The following is a 22,213-nucleotide window of genomic DNA, read 5'->3' on the forward strand; positions in this document are numbered from 1 at the left end:
CTAAAAAATTATCTTATTTGCAATCAAGTTTGAAACAGAAATCCAAATCCTTAATAATTTTTTCAATTAAATGTTTTAATTTTTAAAATTACTTTCTATATTCTAAAAAAATTATAAAATTACAGTTAAAATAATTTCTTCCAGTACAAAATTGAATTTTATTTCCAATTGCATTATTAAAAAATTTAAGATGGAGTTACAAGTTAAAGCCCATCTAAGGCTTTAAATTGGAGTTGCTATTGACGCTATCAAAAGTACTATTCTAACTACCCATGGGGTTGTTTTTTACAAAAAGATAGTAACGTATATGAATTAGGATTTAGGTTCAAATAGTCCACTAATATTTTAAGTTCTAACAAAAAATTAACAATTAATTAAAATGATATGATAAAAAAACAAAAACTGGCTTATCCTTGGTAAAAAAAAAAAAAAACAAAAGAGAGACTAGCTTATCTATTCATGTAGTACGTGTTGTTAAACTCGCTTATCTCGACATAGGATCAATACAAATAATGTTATACACAGCTAGAATAATGAATTACATTCGTACACACCTAGCTAACCAGTAACTAGCAAGAGTCGCAGCAACAATGTTACACACGTTTTTCTTTTTCTTTCCGATTCTCTAGAATTGCACGTGACCAAGAATGCGATGTATATGCATGCAGCCAATAAATCTGTCTACAAATATCGATATCTGACAAAGCCAATATATAATATCTGCCTTCAGTTTTTTGTCCATCTTATTTGCTAGCTATAGATTACTGACCGGAAACAGATAGTTAAAATTACTTCTAGAATAAACTTTAACCGTTGCATGAAACTATTACATGGTTATGAGACGATATCGTAGAAGATTAAACACCGACAAATGGTGCGGCCAGCAATACACAACTACACAAGCATATATCTCGCTCCCCCTCGTAACCAAAGGCCTTCATTCTCTTGTTCCTTCCTTTCTCGTTATCTTGCCTTCAGTTTCATTCTTTCTGGAACAAACCATTTCTAGCTAATTTGTTCTTACCTGTCAAATGCTATCTTCTCCTTAGTCCGAGTTCCTTCTCCGATACACAATTCAAAAACATGGCTCTTAATTTTTCTCTTGTGTTCACCTTGTACTCCATTATTTTTCTCCTAACAACAGCTTCATCCACCACCACCACCCAAACTACTACTTCAACAGTGGGAAAAGACCAAGTTCCACGCATAATGTGCAATGAGTGCGAGCTTCCACCTCCACCCCCACAACCAAAAGAGTGTCCACCGCCACCGTCACCTCCACCGCCGATACCACCATCACCTCCACCACCGTTGCCTGCATCACCTCCACCTCCGGTTATTATTAAATGTCCGCCGCCGCCAAAACCACTACCACCACCACCACCCGTGGTTATTGAATGTCCACCACCGCCAAAACCACCGTGTGGTGGAGGTGCTGACTGCTTGCTCCCCACTTTGCCGGAGACACCAGAGGAACCCCAATACCTACAACCGCCGCCGCAGCTTCCGTCGTCGCCGGGAACGATAGATCTTGACGATATTATCAGCGGTGCTAACATGATTAATCCACTGCTACGCTACTTCACATTGAACTCCTTCACTTTTCTCCTCCTTCTTTGCCTTCCCTATTACTTGTTCATTTGATACATGCATTATTGTTACTTGAGCAAGTGGACTCGGATGTTTGCATGAGAAAAATAAATCAAAAGAGAGAGAAAGAATGAACTAGCTTAGCTTGTCGTAGAAATTGAGCGTGAGATTAATTTCAGAGAAAAAGAAGAGGGAAGAAAATGAAAAAAAAATCTCTTCTGACTGAGCCGTTAAAGTGTCTATTGTTGTTTAGCTTCGTACCCTTGATTAGTGTTGAATTAACGATCAAATAAATATTGGTGCAATTTATTCCCTGATTAATATGTATGCACTATGCTTAATTCCAGAGTGACGGCCTCTTTGTAATTTCTTATATATATTTTGCAGATATAGATTGAGCATTAGAGCTTCAATTCATTTGCTTAATTATGTGAGCGACATAGAGTGTATATTCGTTTTTAGAGTAAAATGGACGAAGGCTATCGGTATATGCATTATTCATCTTGGTGTTGTTTAAAAGGGTGGTTAATAATATAGTCCAACATAGATTCTCTTTACGTAAAATTTTCCGTTGTTATAAGAGAAAAAATGATAAGGTAAAATCAATTAAACTTAATTATTTCATAAATTAAAATAAACTTATTACATATACTTTAACTTAAACAAATTTCTCTCATCTAGGATTTTAACTTATTTAATTCATTTAGGATTCTTCTGTGAAAGAAGTGTTTACTACTTTACTACTAAGTGGTGGGAGATGTCATATAATTTGCATTTGTATCAAGAAAAATGCTATCTTAGGAAATATTTTTCTTAACTGGTTCGTCTCTCTCAGGCTAACCTCCTAATTAAGATGACTTTTAACAAATATATGCTTAATTATGCTCCCATGGCTTAGCACTTAGGGGCTATGGACAGTCCTGGGTAGGCCGACCTCCCAGGATGATTTCTAACAAGTTCTTACGCTCACATAACTACTTGAAGAACTATGAACGATACTTGGAAGGTCGACCTCTCAGGATGACTTCTAATAAGTGTTTACACTTAAGATGACTTTTAACAAGTGAGTGGTGAGAGACAAGGGAGCATAGGACAAATTGGGAAAATAGAAATTAAAGAGAGAGAAAAATATCAGTCGTTTGAGAAGTAAGTCATATATGACACTAGTCTTCTCAAGTATGAGGAGCAGAGGAGGGCTATAGGAAGACACTCTCAAACACATGAAAAAAAAGAATCATTCAATGTAATATGCGTAATATGAGATCTATAAAATTTTGCTACTTTTAATAAATTTTAATTAATGAAAAATTATGTTTAAAAGAGTATATCAAAGAATGTGTGGGTAAAGTACATTTCTCTCTCACAAAGTTTTGCATCATTTTCTTTTTTCCTATCATTCCCTTTTGTTAAATCATTTTCTTCTTTCAAATTTTGCAATATTTTTCATCCTCAAAGTCAATCAGAATGATAATAACAACAAATTGCATGTATAGTTTTCTTTTCTATTATTTCATTAGTACGGTGACCCATGCACGAATATGTTATTATATTTTAAGATTTTAATTTATATTTATTTCGTATTTGTAACCTTCGGATTGTATCGTATTTCGATCTCCTCCATCAAAACGAATCTTGGTCCAATTCAATTAATGTTGAATGATCTGCATCTAATAACAACTAACTAGCACACACGATCATATACGGAGATTTCTAAGATATGGGGAAGGTTTTTGTATACCATGAATGACCCGACATATAAATATCAAAACATATGTGAATAATAACTAATAAATAGTCATGTCTGTAACCTAGGATGACATGTTAAATATTACATCCCACTTAAATGTTCTAGACAGGATCACCTCCACTATGAGAAATTAAAACTTTTTTCCATAACAATATTATTTAAGAGTTATAAGAAGTAAAATCTAGAGTAATAATTAAAACTATTATTAACACTAATTAATTTAAATTTTGAAAAGCTTCTTTATGCATTGACATTAGGTTAAAATTTATATAATTTGGAAATTCAATTGAGATTGGTCAATTGAAATTCATCATAACAACATTTTGTGTGAAGAAAATTATAAATATATATATCACCTTCAATGAAAAGAGAAGATTATTGTGTCTTATGGGATAAAAAAAAGTTTGACAACTCACAAAAGGATGAGAATGTTTGAGGATATTTTTTATTAAAAAATTTCTTAAAATCCATCTTTAAAAAATCATCAAAATTTACATATTTTTGAAAACTAAAAGATTTTATAAGTTGTGAATTTTTTATTAAATAACAATGAATTTTGTTGCATTTTTTTAAAAAAATCACAATTATCTTGATTGAATATCATAAAATCTATTTTTATAATTTAAAAATCTTCATTCAGTTGATTGAATACTGGAACATATATAGCTCTCCCAGCTCGTAACCAAAAAGCCTTCACTTTAGTTTTTTTTCTTTCTATTTGCTATGCCTCCAATCCCTCTGGAACACTCATCAAAAACCATGGCTTGTTTTCCTCTTATGCCTATGTTAACCTTGTCCTCCGTTATTTTGCTCCTATCAACATGTTCCTCCACTGTTTCAGCCACCGCCACCCAAACTACCTCAATAGTGGGAAAAGTTGACCAAGTTCCTCACATAATGTGCAAGGAGTGCGAGCTTCCACCCCCACCCCTAGCACCTCCGCCACCCTTACGGCCATCTCCTCCGCCACTGCTACCACCGTCACCTCTGCCGCCAAATCTACCATCACCAGTGTTACCCCCTTTGTCGATCCCACCAGACGGACCTGGCGGATACCTAGTGCCACCATCGCGCTCTCCGAACCCACCAGGAACGATAGATCTTGACGATCTCAACGGTGCAAAGATGATTAATCCACTGCTACGCTTTTCGAACCCTAGTTACTTGTCGTTGCAGTCCTTCTCTTTTCTCGTCCTTCTTTGCCTTCCCTGTTACTTTTTCATTTGATATAACTATTAATAAAGATAAAATATACTTACACTATTACTTTTTTCAACTACTTTTCATTTTTTATTTATTTTAAAAATACAGGTAAAGACAATAAAGTGTCTCTCTTTCAATGCATTAATTATATCGGTAATTCTTGTCCTCTCTCTCTTTCTTAATTATATCTCTCATGGATAGGCTTCAATTCCTTTGCTTAATTATCTGGGCTAAGTAGAGTATATGAAGGTTATCTGTATAGCAATATTAATTATTCATCTCGGACTTGTTTAAAGGGATGATTAATAATGTACTCCAACATACAACCTCTTTACGTTAATTTCTCTCTCTGTATATATATATATACTTGTAAGAGAAAAAAATGAGAAGAAAAAATCAATTAAACTTATTTCATAAATTAAAACCAGCACTTTAACTTTTATAAACTTATTCTTTCATTCCTAAAAAAATAGTTTTTTTTTCTTTCTGTACCAAGAAAAAAGAGTTTTTACACAGTACGAAATGTAAATGAATAACCAAATTCAGTCAATTTTCTTTTTCATTTAATTTTTAACCAATAAAAAAACAAAGTGTTTCTTATTTAACTTGTAGTAAATTTTTCATACGGTAACTCTGCAATCATTTCACCAAAACAATAAATACATAGAATCCGGTTTGTCTTTTTTGGCTTCGAAGAACTGGTTTGTTGAATATCGATTGGAAGCGATAAGACGGGGTGAAATGAATGGAGCTTGGAATACGAAAGGAACTCGAGAATACGTCGTTTGTGTTATGGGGGTAGAAAATCAACCTTATGCAAATATAGATTTAGGTCCACCGTAAGCCTCTCCATTTTGTTGAATGCACGAGATTTTATGGTTCACTTGTTTTGTCCTTATGATATAACTATTACAATAAATTTTTGTTTTAGTGTCGATTAATTTTTTTATATATTGTACCCCTTAGGTTAATGATCAACCACTTCTGTTACATTAAAGTCTTTTTTCATGTTCACGCACTTGCAAATGTGAGACAGTGTATTCCTTTGACTTTTTTTGTCAAATCTTGTTCGATGTGTTCTATTGATCAATTGTAGCTTTGTAGGCACTTGACCATTGATTTGTTCTATTGAACATGTGAGATTCTAAGTCATGATCTCACCATAACCAATCAATGATACACGCTCGAGAATCTTAGAGTAACAGCTACATGAGATATGATGAATCGTCTTGGAAAGATTGAGGTCATTGGGATACACTAACCCCTATATGAGCTAAATGTTGATCTAGGCGTGAGGCACATTACACTTCACACTAAATAATTTGGGCTAGGTCTCATGTTCTTTGAAAATTGGCTTTTCTGCCGTCCTTTTCTCAACTGTCCCTGTGTCGTCCATGTAGTTGTGTTAATATTTAATTTTGTGATTCAATTTTAAAACTGTGTGATTTTCAAGGGACAGCTGGGAAAGGGACAGCAGAGAAGTCAGATCCTATTACTTGAGGCATGGTCTAGCTAGAAGAACACTTATACTACAATTGTTATAAGAAATTTGTGTTAGCATTAATTGTCCAAAAGCCAAAAGTAAATAGACATTAGTATCAACTTTACATTTGTTTGCATTTTCATGCTTCAAATTCAAAAGTTATGCATTTGCATAGATGTTTTTGCATACTCTAACTATTTTGGATGTCGCGAGAATAAGAAAGAATTGTTGACACTATGCTACATCTATGTAGCAGTAGCATTAGCAACATTGTTAGTGCTACAAGTGTGACCACTCAACTCATACTTTTTTGCAATTTTTATTTTCAAAAATTCAAATATTAAAAGACTATTTTGAGATGATGGTATTAATTATTAAATGAATTCCAAATTTTGCACCAATTCCACATTTCAAACTTCTTAGGGTGTATAATGTGAGAGACTTAACTCAACCCTAAAAGCTAGCTCAATGGGTAAGGGTTGCCCCTCACTTATATATTCTAATGTGGGATTACTTTTAGCCGATGTGAGACTTAGATTATTTCCAACACAAACAATCATTTTGTATCATCAATGGGTTCCATATGTTATCAACGATGCATTTAACGATAGTACCACTAGGGTTGGCCCAGTTATGCAACCAAGGTTAGAGTAGATGCATTGAAACTTAGGTTTGGTCTTCATTGCCCTCATTATGAAAAAAAATATTATTATTTCAATTCATTGCAAATTTGGTAATTTCAATAATTATCGTTGAATGCACCATTCATATTTCATTGGTTCTTTTTTCTCGTAACCATGGAATCCATCAATGATACAAATGAACATACATTTTTTTATGTATTTTTATGTTCCTTTTGTCAACTTTATTTGTATTCCATCTATAAAATTTCTTCAAAATCTTTTCTCATGGTTCATTTCTCTTTAATTTAAGCCTTCAATATTGTGAGGCAAAAATATAGTCAGTTTCTTTGCATGAATATTTTAACATAACTCATATGATTGAGCAGAATACGTGAGTTATTGTAAATATCATAACACTATCTTTCATTCCTATGAATAAAAAAAATCCATAAAATAGGCTAATAATCATAATATTGAGATATTATAAAAGGAATGTCTCTTTATTTTTGTTTTACGGGTGTTTTGTATAATATAGGATGTTGCTTTGTATTTTAAAAGATTCATGGATCAAAGTTTGTTTAGTAGATAAAAGCCCATAGGGCCCATTAAAGGTCTAGGACCTCTTTAAGACACTCGTTCACATCCCCCAAAACACATACTAGGAGAAAGGAGAAAAAAGAAGGAAGAAGAAAGAAAAAGAAAAACCAAGACAACCCTACACTAGAAATACTTTGTGAGTGTTTTTCCCTTCATCTCTTTCTACTTTCCCTTTATATTTGTGTTGTCTTGTTGTTGGATTTAGGGCTTAAGAGTTCTGAACCCTAGTATGAGAAATTTGAAGTTTTTCTATGATTTGCATGATTAATGAGTTATCTGAAGGAGATTTGGTCTTTATAAGTTATACAAACATATATGATGTATTTATGTTGAGTTTGATTGGTTAGTTGACCATTAAAGGTCATGATGTAGCATAATCACACACCTTTTTATATGCAAAATCATGAATGAAATATGTTATATGTTAAGCTTAATTGCACTTTTGGTCTCTCAAGTACCACAATCATATAGTTTTAATCCGCTAAATTTCAATTGTGCCAAATGGATCTTTTGGATATTGCAATTGTGTAATTTTAGTTATTCAACTTTCAATTGTGTCAATTGGATCTCCCAAGTATTACAATTGTGGGATTTTAGTCCTCAAATGTTTTAATTAAATCAATTGGATCTCTTATATATCAAAATTGTACAATTTTAATCTTCATGTTCCAACTATGTCAATTGGCTCATTTGGGTATCATAAATGTGTGATTTTGGTCCTTATGATTTCAATTGTGCTAATTGGGTCTATCAAGTATTGCAATTGTATAATTTGTAGTCTCTTAGGTATCATAATTATGTAATCTCAATCTTTCAAGTATTTAGGGGACCCAATTAGCACAATTAAAATAAAAAAAAAACTAAAATTCCAAATTTATGATGCCTAAAGATTCTAATAGGCACAATTGAAACCTAAAAGATTAAAATTATACAATTACGATATATGAAGGACTAACAGTGCAACTAAACATGCATAATTTTAAAAAATGAATTATTTTTAATTTTGTATTCTTATTTATATTTTTCTTTTCAGTATTTATATTCTCTTTTTTATTCCACTTAAATCAATTAATCAATATGTTTCCTGTATTTCTTATTTATTTCTCTGCTTTTCTTTTCTTTTATCATTTAGGTATTTTTTCTCGCTATTTTTTCATCTCTACCGCATACATTGTAACTTAGTATTTTTTTTTTCAAACTTCAACTGTTTTAAAATTTGAATATGTAATCATGTACAGATGTACTGTACTTTTTTTTCCAATGATTTGACTTTTTTTGTAGTGAAGTACCATTAATAACTTTGATTTTTACAATATACTTATAGTAGAATATTAATAATAACTCTGATTTTAGTGGAATACTATTTTTAGTGAAACTTGCATTGGAAAATGAAGACCATCTCATCAATCCGCATTAAAAATTCATATTCATAGAAATTTGTAAATGTTAAATAAGAATATTTTAATTTAATATGTATAAATTAAATATCTCCTAATTTGTAGTAAAGATTTGAAAAAGAGAGAATAATAACAAATATCCAGCACCACCAACAACAAAAAATATCATCAGCAAACTTTTTTAGGAAATAAAAAATAGGTTAAAAGAAATAATTAATCTTTTTTTAAGAATCATTAACCTTATTGTGACACCAAACGTTTATAAAGTTATTTTATTTTCTTATTACATCACTTATTATCTTTTCATAATTTTCTTTCTTCTTGTTTTAAAAACAAAAGGAAGAGGAAAAAAGAGAGAACTTTGTTTTTATTCCACGATCAGGTGAAGTGAAAAAGTTGCAAGTTCCAGAAAAATCGGAAAGAGTGGAGAACATGGTAAGTTCTGCTACGACCCACTTGAACGCCGTTTGATTTTACCAGCAATGGTAAGCCGCCAAAATTGAAATTCAAACTAAGTAATACTCCTATTGGAGCTAAATTAAAATGAAGTCTTATTTCGTGGCACTGACAACTAGCAGTTGCAGTTTCCTTTGTAAAACTAAGATATTTTGTTGATTTGTTCTTCTGTTTCTGTCTATCCTTCCGAAATTCTGAAGAAAAAATGTCAAAAGAAAATGCGAAGAACAAATCTCCCTCGTCCTTTGTTTTTTGTGATAGCCGATGCAATATCGTCGTTGAAAGAATGCAAGGGGTCGAGCCAGCCAGCAATAGCCAAGTTCATCGAGGACAAGCACACCAAAGTGCTCCCTCCCAATTTCCGGAAACTTCTCTCCGTTCAGTTGAAGAAACTCGTCAAATCGGAGAAGCTTTACAAGGTCAAAAACTTCTACAAGCTTTCTTCCGCCACGGATAAACAGACCCAGAAGAGTACCGAAACCGAGCCCAAACAGAAGGTGGGTGAGAAGGCTAAAAGATTGAGTCAAGTGAAGACACACGAAGCTCTCAAGAAGAAAGCACCGACCAAGAAGGACGCGGCGGCGGCGGTGGATGCCTCGTGAGGAGGGAAAGTGAAGCGTTCGAGTCAGGTGAAGACCCCTGAGGCCTTGAACAAGAAGAAGCCCAAATTGACACCCAAACCTTCCAGGCCCAACAGGAATGCTAGGAAATGAAACAAACCACTTGTGTTGTGGTGCCCCTTTATGGATTAATTAATCAAACACATTTATTTATATACGATATGGCATTTGTGTTGTGTCGTATGTATGTTACATGTTTTTTTTTTAGTCCTGTTGGCTTGAAGTGAATTATTGTTATGATCAAATGATCACAGTTGACGATCGCAATGTGGTAGTTTCTGCGTTCATTTTAGTTTTAACACTGAAAAATGTTCTTGCAATTGGTCGCAATGATCTTAGTTTGCTAGCTAATCAATTTTGAATTGTCTTTAGCTATTTTGGATCAGCAGACATGTCATAACATAGTAAATTTGTATGTGCATTTTCTTTTCCTATTTATGATCAGTTTCTTCCTTAGGTAATTTAAATGTTAAAGCTTTGTGAAATTTATTATCCTGTGTTTTTTTCATTTGCTACACATAACTTGCCTATTACATTAGTATCTAACTTTTTAAGTTCTTGGAGGCGGATTACTTGTTAGAGTAGTCAAGAGTTGAAGATTTTGTTACTAACATATGCTTCATACACTATGCAGATGTTTACTACTATTGTTCTACCTAAATTCTTCCTCAAGTAACTTCTTGTTATCTTGAGAGCCTTAAATTCTATGACCAGAAAACAAATTTATTATATTTTTTATCAATAAAATAACAAAAGAAACAACAAAAAGCTATTATTATTCTTTTTCTGAAAACAAAATATCTCTACAGCTAAAAATTATAAGATTAATTTCTTTTTTTAAAAGAATATAAGAATAATTTTATTTTTTTTAACAAAATCTTCTTCATACTTTACTGTCACACTTAATATTCTCTTAGACATAAAATAAGAATCATTCTAACATAAGCAAAATTTACTTAAGTTTTGGTTTATAAAGTCAGTTGTCACCAACTTTGTTAACTTTAGCTATTATTATAAGTGCCTTAAAAAAGCTATTATTATAACACTACCACAAATTTTAAATTAAGCGATCTTAATAGCAACACCGTGTAACATGTTAACGTCAAGAACCAAAACATATTAAATTTACTCTTCTATGGGAAACTAAAACTTATGATTTTACATATAATATTAAAACAGTAAAATTCAGGCAGATATAGAAATTAAACCATAATTAGATATGTAGATGTCATTTTCGTTCTTCACTTACTTGAGCCCCACTCCAACGTCGCTAATTCTTCACTTCAGCTATGACACTTTAGACTTCACTTAGTCGTTGACGTTAATCTGTTTATAGACGTACTAATATAATTTAATTAATACCTAACGTGGTGAACAGAACTGGCATTATTGATGGGATTGATGTTAAGCTACCTGAAAATAACCAATCCCTGCGCTTCAACACAATCAATGAAAAAAGATGCAAGCAACAACATTATCGTCCGATAATAAAAACAACATAAAAGTTCAAATCCTTTCGGTTTGTGTTGTTTCCATTATCTCATAATACCAACTGCCACGTTTTACATCATATTCTTTTTTATGTTAATGAATATGTGATTAAATGGCTTAGAGTTTGATTCGTGTTCCTTCAATTACTTTAAATAAATAAAAAGTTAAAGCTAATTAGCTCAGCATAAAATAAATAAATTTGTATATTATCATTTTATACTTCAAAGATAAATGATATTTATAAGAAATATATTAAAAAAATACAAAATAAAAAGATTATTCATATGCCTTTTCCTGATAAATTAAACTTCTTAAATAATTAGTTTATGTCGTTATCAGTATTGCAGGCGACAATTATCTCTTAATTATTACTCTTTTGATGTTCGGAAGTCAAATTATTAAACTTTAGTACTACCCACCTCGCCCCCGTGGTCCATTCTAGAATCACACTGTTCTTTCGTAACCAAAGAAAAGCATACTTTCTTTTTTCTTGTAGGAGAAGGCTAGCTATATCCAGGAGCTTGAGATTGAGAACAATATGTAATATGTTAGTATCCATTATTACAATATACATGTAACCAATTGGTCGATCTAATGAGAGAGAATTTGGATAGTTTATATAAATTTTTCTATCTAAATATTATAAAAAAAATTATATTTATGTTTTCCGACCAATTAAATTTTCTTTTATTAATGTCGGTCTTTAAATCTGATCTTAAGTAATTAAATTTCTTCATTTTTAATTACACAAAATCAATATTTTTTTTTCTAGACTCAAAATCAATCCCAAATATCAATGACTATAAAATAAGCTCCAAATATTCAAATAACACTCTCTCCAATGAATAATAATAATAAAAAATACCCTCTTCAACCTCTAGTCTTGTGAGTTTTATTATGAGTAATGGGTCCGAACCACGCCTCTTGACTCTTCAGGCATGCCGTCAATAACTCAATTCACAAACAAAGCCTGCATATTTACAAGTTACCTGTAATTTAAGCTTTGCAATATGATATTCTCTCTAAAAAAAAAAACCTTCGGAATATTATAACGGTGATTAAAAAAAACAGAAAACCCACGAAATAAAGTGTTTAATTTCTCTTAAATAAAGTATTGAATTTTTTAATTCAAATATTTTTAACTAAAAAAAACTAAATTCTTCAAGTGATCTATTCAGTTTCACTTTCAATTAATTAAGATTCAAAATGACATTTGAACACCATAACGTATACGTACTTTTTTTACTCTTTACGAAAATTTGGATGAGTTTAATGATGGATCCACGATATTTCATAAGTGACACGATGGATCTCGAAATTCAAAAAAATATTTTTTATAGAATCAAATTCACATTCTTAAATGAGTATGTTTTTTATCAACTTCACAAATATATATTTATTGGCACCATAGCAGCATACCAATGGATAATCTATACCATGAAATATATTAGGGTGGGAAAGAAATCCAAAAATAGAAAAAACTACAGTGTATGGGAAAAATGAGTAGCATAGCATTGGAAACCTTGGCACGTGCGACGTGAAGTATATTAATTAGGGGAAAGGGACGTTGGTGATAAACTCAGCTACCAGAGTGGCTGTCGTATTTAATGTACCACTACCACTTCTGCCTCACCTTCTTCTATGCATACATAGACATATTTTTATGACAATATTAATATACTAGGAAATTATTAAATTAAGGAAGCATAAGATTAGGAGTGCACCCAGAGGGTGCTTTCCATGCCCATGCCACGTGTTATTTCGTCTGCATGCACCTAACTTAAGTCTTCTTACTCACCCACCCCCATTGCAGTTCTCTGTCTTTCTTCGTAAGAGAAAAAAACAAAAAGAAGAAGAAGAAGAAGAAGCAGTGTTAAAGAAGGAGGAGATGGAAGGCATCACCGCCAGCGTGTGCAGGGGTGTGAAAGACTATTGGAGGAGGAAGGGCTACAAGAAGCTAAACGGGTCGGGTCGGAGAAGGCGGAACCGGGTGGAGCTTGGGAGCACCCGAACCGGGAAGGGTAGGTTCTGGAGGTGGAGGATCAGACTCGCACCCAAGATCCGAATCAGGAAAATCCCGTCGCCCAAGAAAATGTTGCTGTGGGTTCGGGACGCGTACGTGAGGATGATGCTGGGCCTGGCCAACTCGCGGGTCATGACGGTGAACGCCGCCTCAGCTTCGGGCTTCGGTGGGGCCCTCTCAGGTGTGGGCACCTCCTTAGGAACTGGCTTCGGGCTGGCCCCACCCAAGGAGTACGACGAGAAGACCATCATCCAGATCTACAAGTCCCTCCTCATGGCGCATGGCCCGTTAGTGTCTCCCGACGCCGCCGCAGCACAAATCCGGTGACCGTAGCGCCAACGGTAAGGGTTAAACCGTCAAAGCACCTTCTTTTTTCTCATCAATTGTTCAATACTTGTCCTCCCAATGCCTTCATCACCTTCTTAAAGTTAATCTCTTACTGTCATTCCATATATGTACTATTTTCTGATGGGGTTTATTTACTTTTTAATGTCATTCTATCAACTCGATAGATTCTTCTTTTCTCATCGCCCCAATTCCTAAACTACATGCCAACATCTCCGGAATATAGGGAAACACGAAATTGTATTATTATGCTGGCAAACGCGGCACTATTGATTCCGAGGTTTATCTTGTTAATAAATGACTTGGATATATAATGCGTATTCCATGTTATGCGCTGGAAATTGAAGTTCTAGCAAGCAAGTCAACCCAAAATAGGAATCAAGAAGGTTATACTAACTGATACGTAAAAATATACGTATATGGATAGTTTCATAATATGTTTCTTTATGAAAAAAAAATTGTTGGTTTAAATTAAGCATGGGCCACAAGCTCACTTACCTTCAATTTTAATTGTTTCTTAATCACTAGAAAATGGTGATAATAAAATAATTGTATTTTAAACTACTCCACCATAGAAGATTAAAAGATATGATGGTCTTGGATTAGTTATTTTTTTTTTTAAAAAAAAAGCTGTTTTATGTGAGTGTATGAGTAATTTTATCTGCGTATCTAACTTATCAGATTTATACTCAGGTGAAATAAAAAGGCAAAGTTATGTTTTTTTGTTTTTTTAGAGGAAGGCAAAAATTATATTACGCTATATAGCTTGGGAATCTCTGGAAAAAGAGAATAGCTTGGGAATGAGTTTTTTTTTTTTATTGGCAAGCTTGGGAATAAGTATGCGTAAGTTTTTAATGCATGTTCTGTCAAAAAAAAAAAAGGTTTTTAATGCATGTTTAACTTAATTTTGGAAAAATGCAAGTAGGTACATGTAGGTTAATCTCTGGAAATGCGATTAGGGGCTAAGTAGAGACCCATTGTAACCTTTAAATAAAAAAAGAGACCCTTCGTAACACTTTATTTTAAAATGCATCAATATGAATCATCTAATTAACTCAAAAGTATGCACATTATTAACGAACTCAAACCATGCTAGTTCTGTTTATCTAATTCTAGTATGAACCACATTCTAAAAAAGACAAAAAAAAATTGTCATTGTGTTGCCATTAGCGATCATTCCATTCATTTTTTAATTAAACTAGTGTCATAACCCATGTCCTGTACATGCGTCAAGTTTAAGTTTATAATTTATAACTTTTTAATATATATTTCAATTATTTTTAAATATTATATAAATATATATTGAAAAAGTTATTTTAAATAATATGTTTTTAATATTATTATGTTTATGTTACAATTCAACTTTTTTTAAATGGTTGCAACTGGAATGCAATAAAACTCTTAATTAGGAGAGGAAACAAGATATATATGGTCCAAACAAGGTTTTATATGATCTAACCCATTTAAAACAATATTCATTGAACAAGTTTGGCTTGTCATATGTTACAGTTTATTTTTTAGTCTAACCTAACTTTTTCTTAATAATTTAAAGCTTCACTTGATCTATTAACTTATTTAGATATCTATTTTATATTAAAAAAATTAGATAGACTCGATCTGAATAGGTTAATTGACTAATTCATGAATAATGAGAAAAATTATGTAAAGCAAACTAGAAATTATAAAAATTAAACTGTTACTCAAAGTTATTAGCTTGTTTATAAGATATAAGTTTTTTTTTAAGGTTTGATACGATATTGATAACTTATTTTAAATCCGAGTTTGCAATAAAAACTTAAAATAGGACATTAGTTTCAATAAGTTTATAAGTTTGTTTTTTTTTTTATGTAAATGGGCATGCTCAATATTTAAAAGATAAATAAATATATATTTAAAAACATAAAACCCTAAAAATATTGATATAATAACAATATTAATAAAAAAATTATTATTTATTTTTCCTTAAATAGATAAACTTATTAAACACTAGAGTTAACCTATTGGCTGTGGTGAGAGTTGAGGTAAATGTATAAAGAATTAAGTTGAATCTTCGTTGCCATTGTAAAACAATTTATAAACTTATTAAGTTTAAAAGTCTTTTTTTAATAATTTTAACTTTTAAATATTTCCTTTTTAATTAAATAGTTTTTTTTAAAATGACCTCATTTATTTAATAAAATATCTTACCTAATCGAGATTTAATACAGTATAGATCACAAGTCATATCGATACCTGACCAATATAACTTTGATTTTAAAAGCTTCTAAGTTTATTTTGTTATCTTAACACTTATGACTGTCCTTATAACAAACAATTATATAAAACACAATGTCAAATACTTAATACCACACCTACAAGTACCTTTTACTTCTTGTCTCTTCCATAGCAAAGTACTTAAACTTAAAAGCTAAGGAAAGGAAAGCAACCAAAATTTGTTAACTTTGATGTGTTGATAGTAGCAGCATTCTTTGTTTTTTTAATTAAAATGTAATTTTAATTTTCATATTTTTATTGGTATCAATATCCATATATAATTTTGATCCTCTTATTTTAAAATTAAGATGTTTAATTTTATTTATTTTATAAAATCAGGAATTTTTCATCTAAATCAAGAATTGACCCATCAAAGTTAACGTTCACTATTAAAAATTAAAATTAAAAAAGATTTAACTGTCATTATACCTTTAACTTCACCAAACTCTCAGCCATGGTAACCAGGTCGACAGGGTGGAGTATGTGTTTGTGTCTGCGCATTTAACTGTGATTAAACTTTTCTCCTCCTCTTCACATCGCGAAACGATTCCGTTTCATCCGATTCGGACAAATCCTCCGTGACGCTATCTCTGCGTCGTCGCCGTCAACGTCACCGGCACCGGAGGATTGGAAGGGAAACACATACAGGTAGGCTTGAGAGTTGTTAGGGCTGCAATTATTTGGTTTATGTGGATGCAGAGGAATGTCGTCTTATTTAATGGTGCTACTTTGGAGGATGAAAACGTGATGGATCTTATTAAGTTGAAGCTGTGACAATGGTTGTCTTGTAAGATAAAAAAAAAAATAAAAAATGATACTCTTTTCATGATTAGGTTATGCTATCAATGATTTGTTTGAAGGGATTATAAACTTCAAAATTTGGGTACGAATTGGAAAGGGTTCTCAGATATCAGACTTGGTTACAAGTTGAACATGCAACTTTGATAATTATGCAGACTTCATGAAAATTGATATGCAAAGGATTAACTACTATGTTTGTCGATGCAGGGTCGCAGTGGAGGATGGAATGTATTTAGATGGGAGGTTTTGATTTTTTTATGAAAAAAAAAGATACATTTCGATTGATATAAAAACAAATTATATCATTCAACTTTAAATTTTAACGGTCGACTCATTAATTTTATAAAATAGAGAAATTATATGTTTCAATTTTAAAATAAGAAATCAAAATTATAAATTGATAAATATAAAAAGATTAAAATTATATTTTTGTCATTTTTTATTCTCTTTCTTAATATATACTAAGTGAAAGAGGAAATACAATCACGAACATATAAAAAAAAAACATAACTTTGCATATAATTTTGAAGCTTTAGATATAAGCTATATAATGCACATGATTTGTTTGTCGTCTTTCAAAATTTACCTAGAAAAAAAGTATTTTACATCTCAATATTAAACCTGAAAATCTGATGATCTAGCTGAGATGTTAGTAGCAACATTCTATGCTGCTAGTATTTTATTTTTTTACCGATTTTTTATCAACAAATATTAATTATCAGTTGTTAGTGAAAGAATCAAACTGGCATCATTTCTCTTTCTCTCCCTTTTTCTTTTATTACTCAACCAATTTTATAACTTCAATTTATAAAAAATATTGATTTAATATAACTAAAACTATATAAATAAATACTATATGTAAATATATATATATATATATATATATATATATATATATACATATAATATAATTTATACAGAATTGCTAGTTTGTTTTATGTATTACACAACATATTATTCTGTTAAAAAGTTAAAATTCAACACTTTCCAGCTGATCATTATTCTTTTAAACCACCAAAAAATGGAATCAATTTTCAGACAAACTTGTATGGATTTTTTAATTCGTTGTCTTATCATTTTTAGTCTTGTCACAGATTTAATCGATATTAATATGACACAATGTCAATCGGATTCGTGGAATATATTATGCCATTCGATAAGTGCAAGTATTATAATGGAAGATATCATCTGATTTTGTGATATTAAAGAATTTTATTAACTCGACTAATTAAAGAATCGTGTGCCTTTTAATAATACTTGGTATTATTAAAAAGAGCAGTCCATTGTAATTTAGCTCTCACTATTCATTACGATAATCTGTTTATCTCGCCTTGCACGCATAATAAATATTTGGTGGATGAGTTTTACATAATTTAGCACCATTGGTTTCTAGAAATATTAATATCTTTCTTAACAAATAATGATAAAATATTATGGGAAAATAAAAATCGAAATGAAAAATAAATATTAACATTTTAAAAAATAATTAACACGTTACAAAGATGAGGAGGTGATGCCCTCCCTATGTTTTAATTTTCTCATTTGCGTGGCTATGAGCTTCAAATCTGTACCCCCGCGTTCTAATAATAATAATAATAATAATAAAGATAATATTACTTTAATATTATCTTACCAAAATAATGATATTTTCAATATCATTATATTACAAGACCTATGAATTTGAGACTCATTAAAATAGTATATAATTGATGAGATATTCAAGGTAAAATTTAAATGTTTATTATTATTTTTATTTTTAATTTACTATATTGAGTCATATGTGATTTGAGTGTGAAAATATTTTTATAAGTATTTTCTCTCAATGTGCTTGGAGAAGAAGGTACCAAACACGAATACGGACGCACGACTCAACATAGCAAGGAAGAATTATAACTGTATATTCGGACAAATACAAAATCCAATTTGATTTTCGCACTTCGTGTTGACGGAAGAAGAAGGAAAAAAATTATAGTTCTAAGGTAGAATTGAAAAAAAATATATTTAATAAGTATATGTAACTTCTTCTTTTTTATACATTCATCTCGCTCTTGCTTAAAAAAATAATTTACTTTAAAAAAAGACAAATGTTAATTAGCCCCAGCCCCCAAGTTAAAAAAAAAGACAAATTACTTTAAAAAATAATTTACTTTATACCTTAGAGAAAATGTTAAAAAAGTAAAAAAAAAAATTGTTGAGATGCATAAAAATGTGATTTTCTTTATTTTTTTAAATATATTTTCATATGATTTTTAACAAAATTTTTGGTCTTTTGATTCATTAATCAATGCTCTTATATGTTAATAACACAAAAAAATAAATAGATGACCAGTATTATTTAGCCCCAGCACCCAAGTCTACTCTTATATTGTTTTTTTTATATATAAAAAAAAAGTGTAACTAAAAGCCCTCAATCCTAACCCAATGAATCCCAGCCACAGCACAAGTCATTTTCCTGAATATGAGAACAACATGCAGTTTATATACTCCTTTTGAAGAAGTAATGTGGATTGTGGAGTATCCACTTTTAGTCTTTGTATCTTTTTATTTCCTTGTCACTTTTTACTTATAATGGCAAGGAAACATGTGATTTTCCTCTTCCATTTAAATATATTAAAGTTATCTCTAACCACATGACGATAAGACGTACACAGCCAGCCGCTTATAATTTAATTAATGTCCCATCTCACGGGCACTTGTTAGGAAAACTCTAGGACATAACATCTCCATGCATTCTTCATAAAGTTTTTTTCTCTCTCTTTTAAGCATTACACTTTTCGTAACCATCTTCTGGAACATATATCCTCCACTTAAAGACCAACTTACCCTTTTTTTATTTACATATATCCCCCTTCTCAGACAATTTGTTGGAAACATTATTAAACACTGCTTATATAACTAAACACCTATTCCAGTAAGTATTCGATCCTTAATTCGTGACATTGTGAGGAACTAATGCCAATCAAATATACATTCACAATCACAAAACGATTTGTTCCCAATAAAACACAAAAAATAAATATAATCATCATTTAAAATTTATGTGGAATACAAGTCAATATTTATTTCTCTACATTGAGAGTGCTCTAAAACAATAGATAATCCAACATCATATTATACTAAAGTCATAGTGTTAGCGGTGACTCTTTTTTTTACCATGATTAAAAAAGAAGAAGCAAAGTCACACATATAGGGGGGGAAATTAACCAGGTCATCAGAATTGTTTTTTCAACGATATAAATTAATATTTCAAATAAGATTCTTGAATTTAGATAATTTCCCTTCTCTGATCTCTGTTAATTATCCACTTTCACTTGGTATGCAAACGTTTGTTTATAACTTACAACCTACTCTAGTACAAAACTGTTATTATTTTAAGACCCTTTCTTATTTTTCGTATGTGGTCTAATACTAACTTCTTATCTTCATATGTGAAGGAAATCACAGTCAGCCGGGGTGGCTAATTAGTGATTATCATATGGATGGATATAGATATAGGTCATCAAAACATGTTTCATTTCATAACAAAAGGAGCATGGATATTTGTATGTGATTGAGGTCACATTTTAAACACAAACGGAGACACATATATATTAATAACAATAAAAACAAGCATGATGTCAGCCAGTCACAAAGCCATCGCTATGGCGACATAAAAAAAATTATGCAAATCCTTAATCGAAAATTCGAACAAGCATACCTTAATATCATATTGAACAACTAATATTGATGATATAATCTTCGCCTCACAAGGAATTTTGTCATGAAGATCTCTACTCCTTGAGGTGCAAAATAACAATTGACATGTATCAGTTAATTATTACTTGCTGCTGGCAAATAAGAAAAATACTGGTAATATATAATTTTTACTATTAAAAATTTATACAAAATTCTTTAAATGATTCGTGTCTCGCGTGAGACTTACGTAAATTTTATAAGGAATAAAAAAAGTAGAGCTAACAAAAATAAACTGTATTTATGGATAATTAATGTTTCGGCTGTACGATGAGCCCATTAGAAAATAGGAATGCCCATTGCGTATGGGCCGAAGGTAGAATAGGTTTACCAACAAAGTTACATACAATATTGGTCTTTGAAATATTAGTAATAAAAGAGTAAATTATGTAATTTTTAATTTTATGAAAATAGAAGAAGAGGAGAAAAAAGTTATTACAGAAAGTTGTTAAGAAAAATCTCATGATAAATAATATATATATATATATGCCGTTTAATCCAGCTGAATAACATGATATTTATGTAACTGCTGAGATAAGATTTTTTTGTTGTTGTTTGGTATGTTGCTCTTTGAAGCATACTAATTAAAAATTAATTTTTCATCGTGTGTTATGAATAAAGTTTTATTAAAAGGTTAAGTAATTTTTTATTTCTGAAAAGTAGTTAATTTTAAATTATTGGTTGAAGGTGTCATTGATACGCAATATGCAACAAAAAAGGTAATTTAGTTTTTTTAATACCCAAAAATTAGAAAGAAATCAAGGTAGAAGGTGTGATTTTTTCCATAAGCAATATCAAAGAATTAAACTCTTATGAGCATGATTAAGAAATACGATCATTTATTAAGTTATCAATCAATTATGTTAAGTCTTACTAGTAATTTATATATATATATATATATATATATATATATATATATATATATATTACTGACTAAATAAACCGCCCAATGATTGTGGCTCCCTACCTACATATGGCCCTTCGTTGCATATAAAATTGCAATTTGCATCAATTAAATCCAACCAACATAAGACACTAGTAAAACAGAAAAGCGCAGCATGTAATGAGCAGGTAAATTACGTTTCGAAAAAGGACGTTTACTTGGGTTGAAAAGTCAATCCAGAAACCAGTAAAAAAAAAATTAAATTATTCATTTAATTCTTATAATTTCATAATTCTTATCTTTTTAGTTTTATAGTTTAAAAATAGCCTTTTAGTCTGTATAATTTAGATTTTAATTCTTTTTTAATCTTTTGTAATTTAAAAGTGTTTTTTTTAGTCTTTATAATTTACATTTTAATTCTTTTTTAATTTTTGTATAATTTAACCTAAGAAAAAAAACCACCAATTTAATTTAACGTTTACGCTATGCTTTTTTTTTTTTTTCATATACATCAATCGTAGAATAATGTCACTAATCCTTGAATTGGATTAGAATAGTAAAATACAGTGAAGAGACTAGAAAGTAGAAAGTGTTACTGACATATATATCTCGGGTACTTAGTTACAAACCCATATAGTCAATTGCAGTTAATCTTATGTGGATCAGTATGAATTATTGAAGTCAACCATAAAAAAAATGAAGCATACATTATCATCGATGGGTTAGACAACGGCTATGGTCAACTGAGCGTGGGAAATGGTCTTAAGGAAAAGACAATTTGCTTATGAACGAAGGTGAATTTGGTAACGAAAATGGGATGCGAGGTCAAATGCAGAAACTAGTTCCAACGAGCAACGGCTACTTAACGTCTATGCTATACACTATTATATGAAAAGTGCTATTGTATAATAATGTTCCTAATACTTTATTTGACCCTATCAACTTTATTTATTCTCTGACATTTTAAAT

The 22,213-nt window shown here is 30.8% G+C and overlaps 1 protein-coding gene, 1 non-coding gene and 1 pseudogene across 2 annotated transcripts; 2 read left to right on the forward strand and 1 right to left on the reverse strand.

Annotated features, from left to right (window-relative positions):
- Positions 1 to 5,890: 5,890 nt before the first annotated feature.
- On the reverse strand, positions 5,891 to 6,026 carry MIR4393A (microRNA MIR4393a). Its single transcript, NR_048728.1, has one exon. It is a non-coding gene; the product is annotated as a microRNA MIR4393a (primary transcript).
- Positions 6,027 to 9,301: 3,275 nt separating this feature from the next.
- Positions 9,302 to 10,184, forward strand: LOC100805553 (histone H1-like; annotated as a pseudogene).
- A 2,562-nt stretch (positions 10,185 to 12,746) lies between these two features.
- LOC100806979 (uncharacterized) lies at positions 12,747 to 13,757 on the forward strand. Its single transcript, XM_003535951.5, has one exon. It carries the CDS (start codon positions 13,096 to 13,098, stop codon positions 13,555 to 13,557), a length of 462 nt encoding a protein of 153 aa, XP_003535999.1. The 5' UTR covers positions 12,747 to 13,095; the 3' UTR covers positions 13,558 to 13,757.
- Positions 13,758 to 22,213: the final 8,456 nt, after the last annotated feature.

Source organism: Glycine max, chromosome 10 (genome assembly GCF_000004515.6).
Source record: "Glycine max cultivar Williams 82 chromosome 10, Glycine_max_v4.0, whole genome shotgun sequence".
NCBI lineage: Eukaryota > Viridiplantae > Streptophyta > Magnoliopsida > Fabales > Fabaceae > Glycine > Glycine max.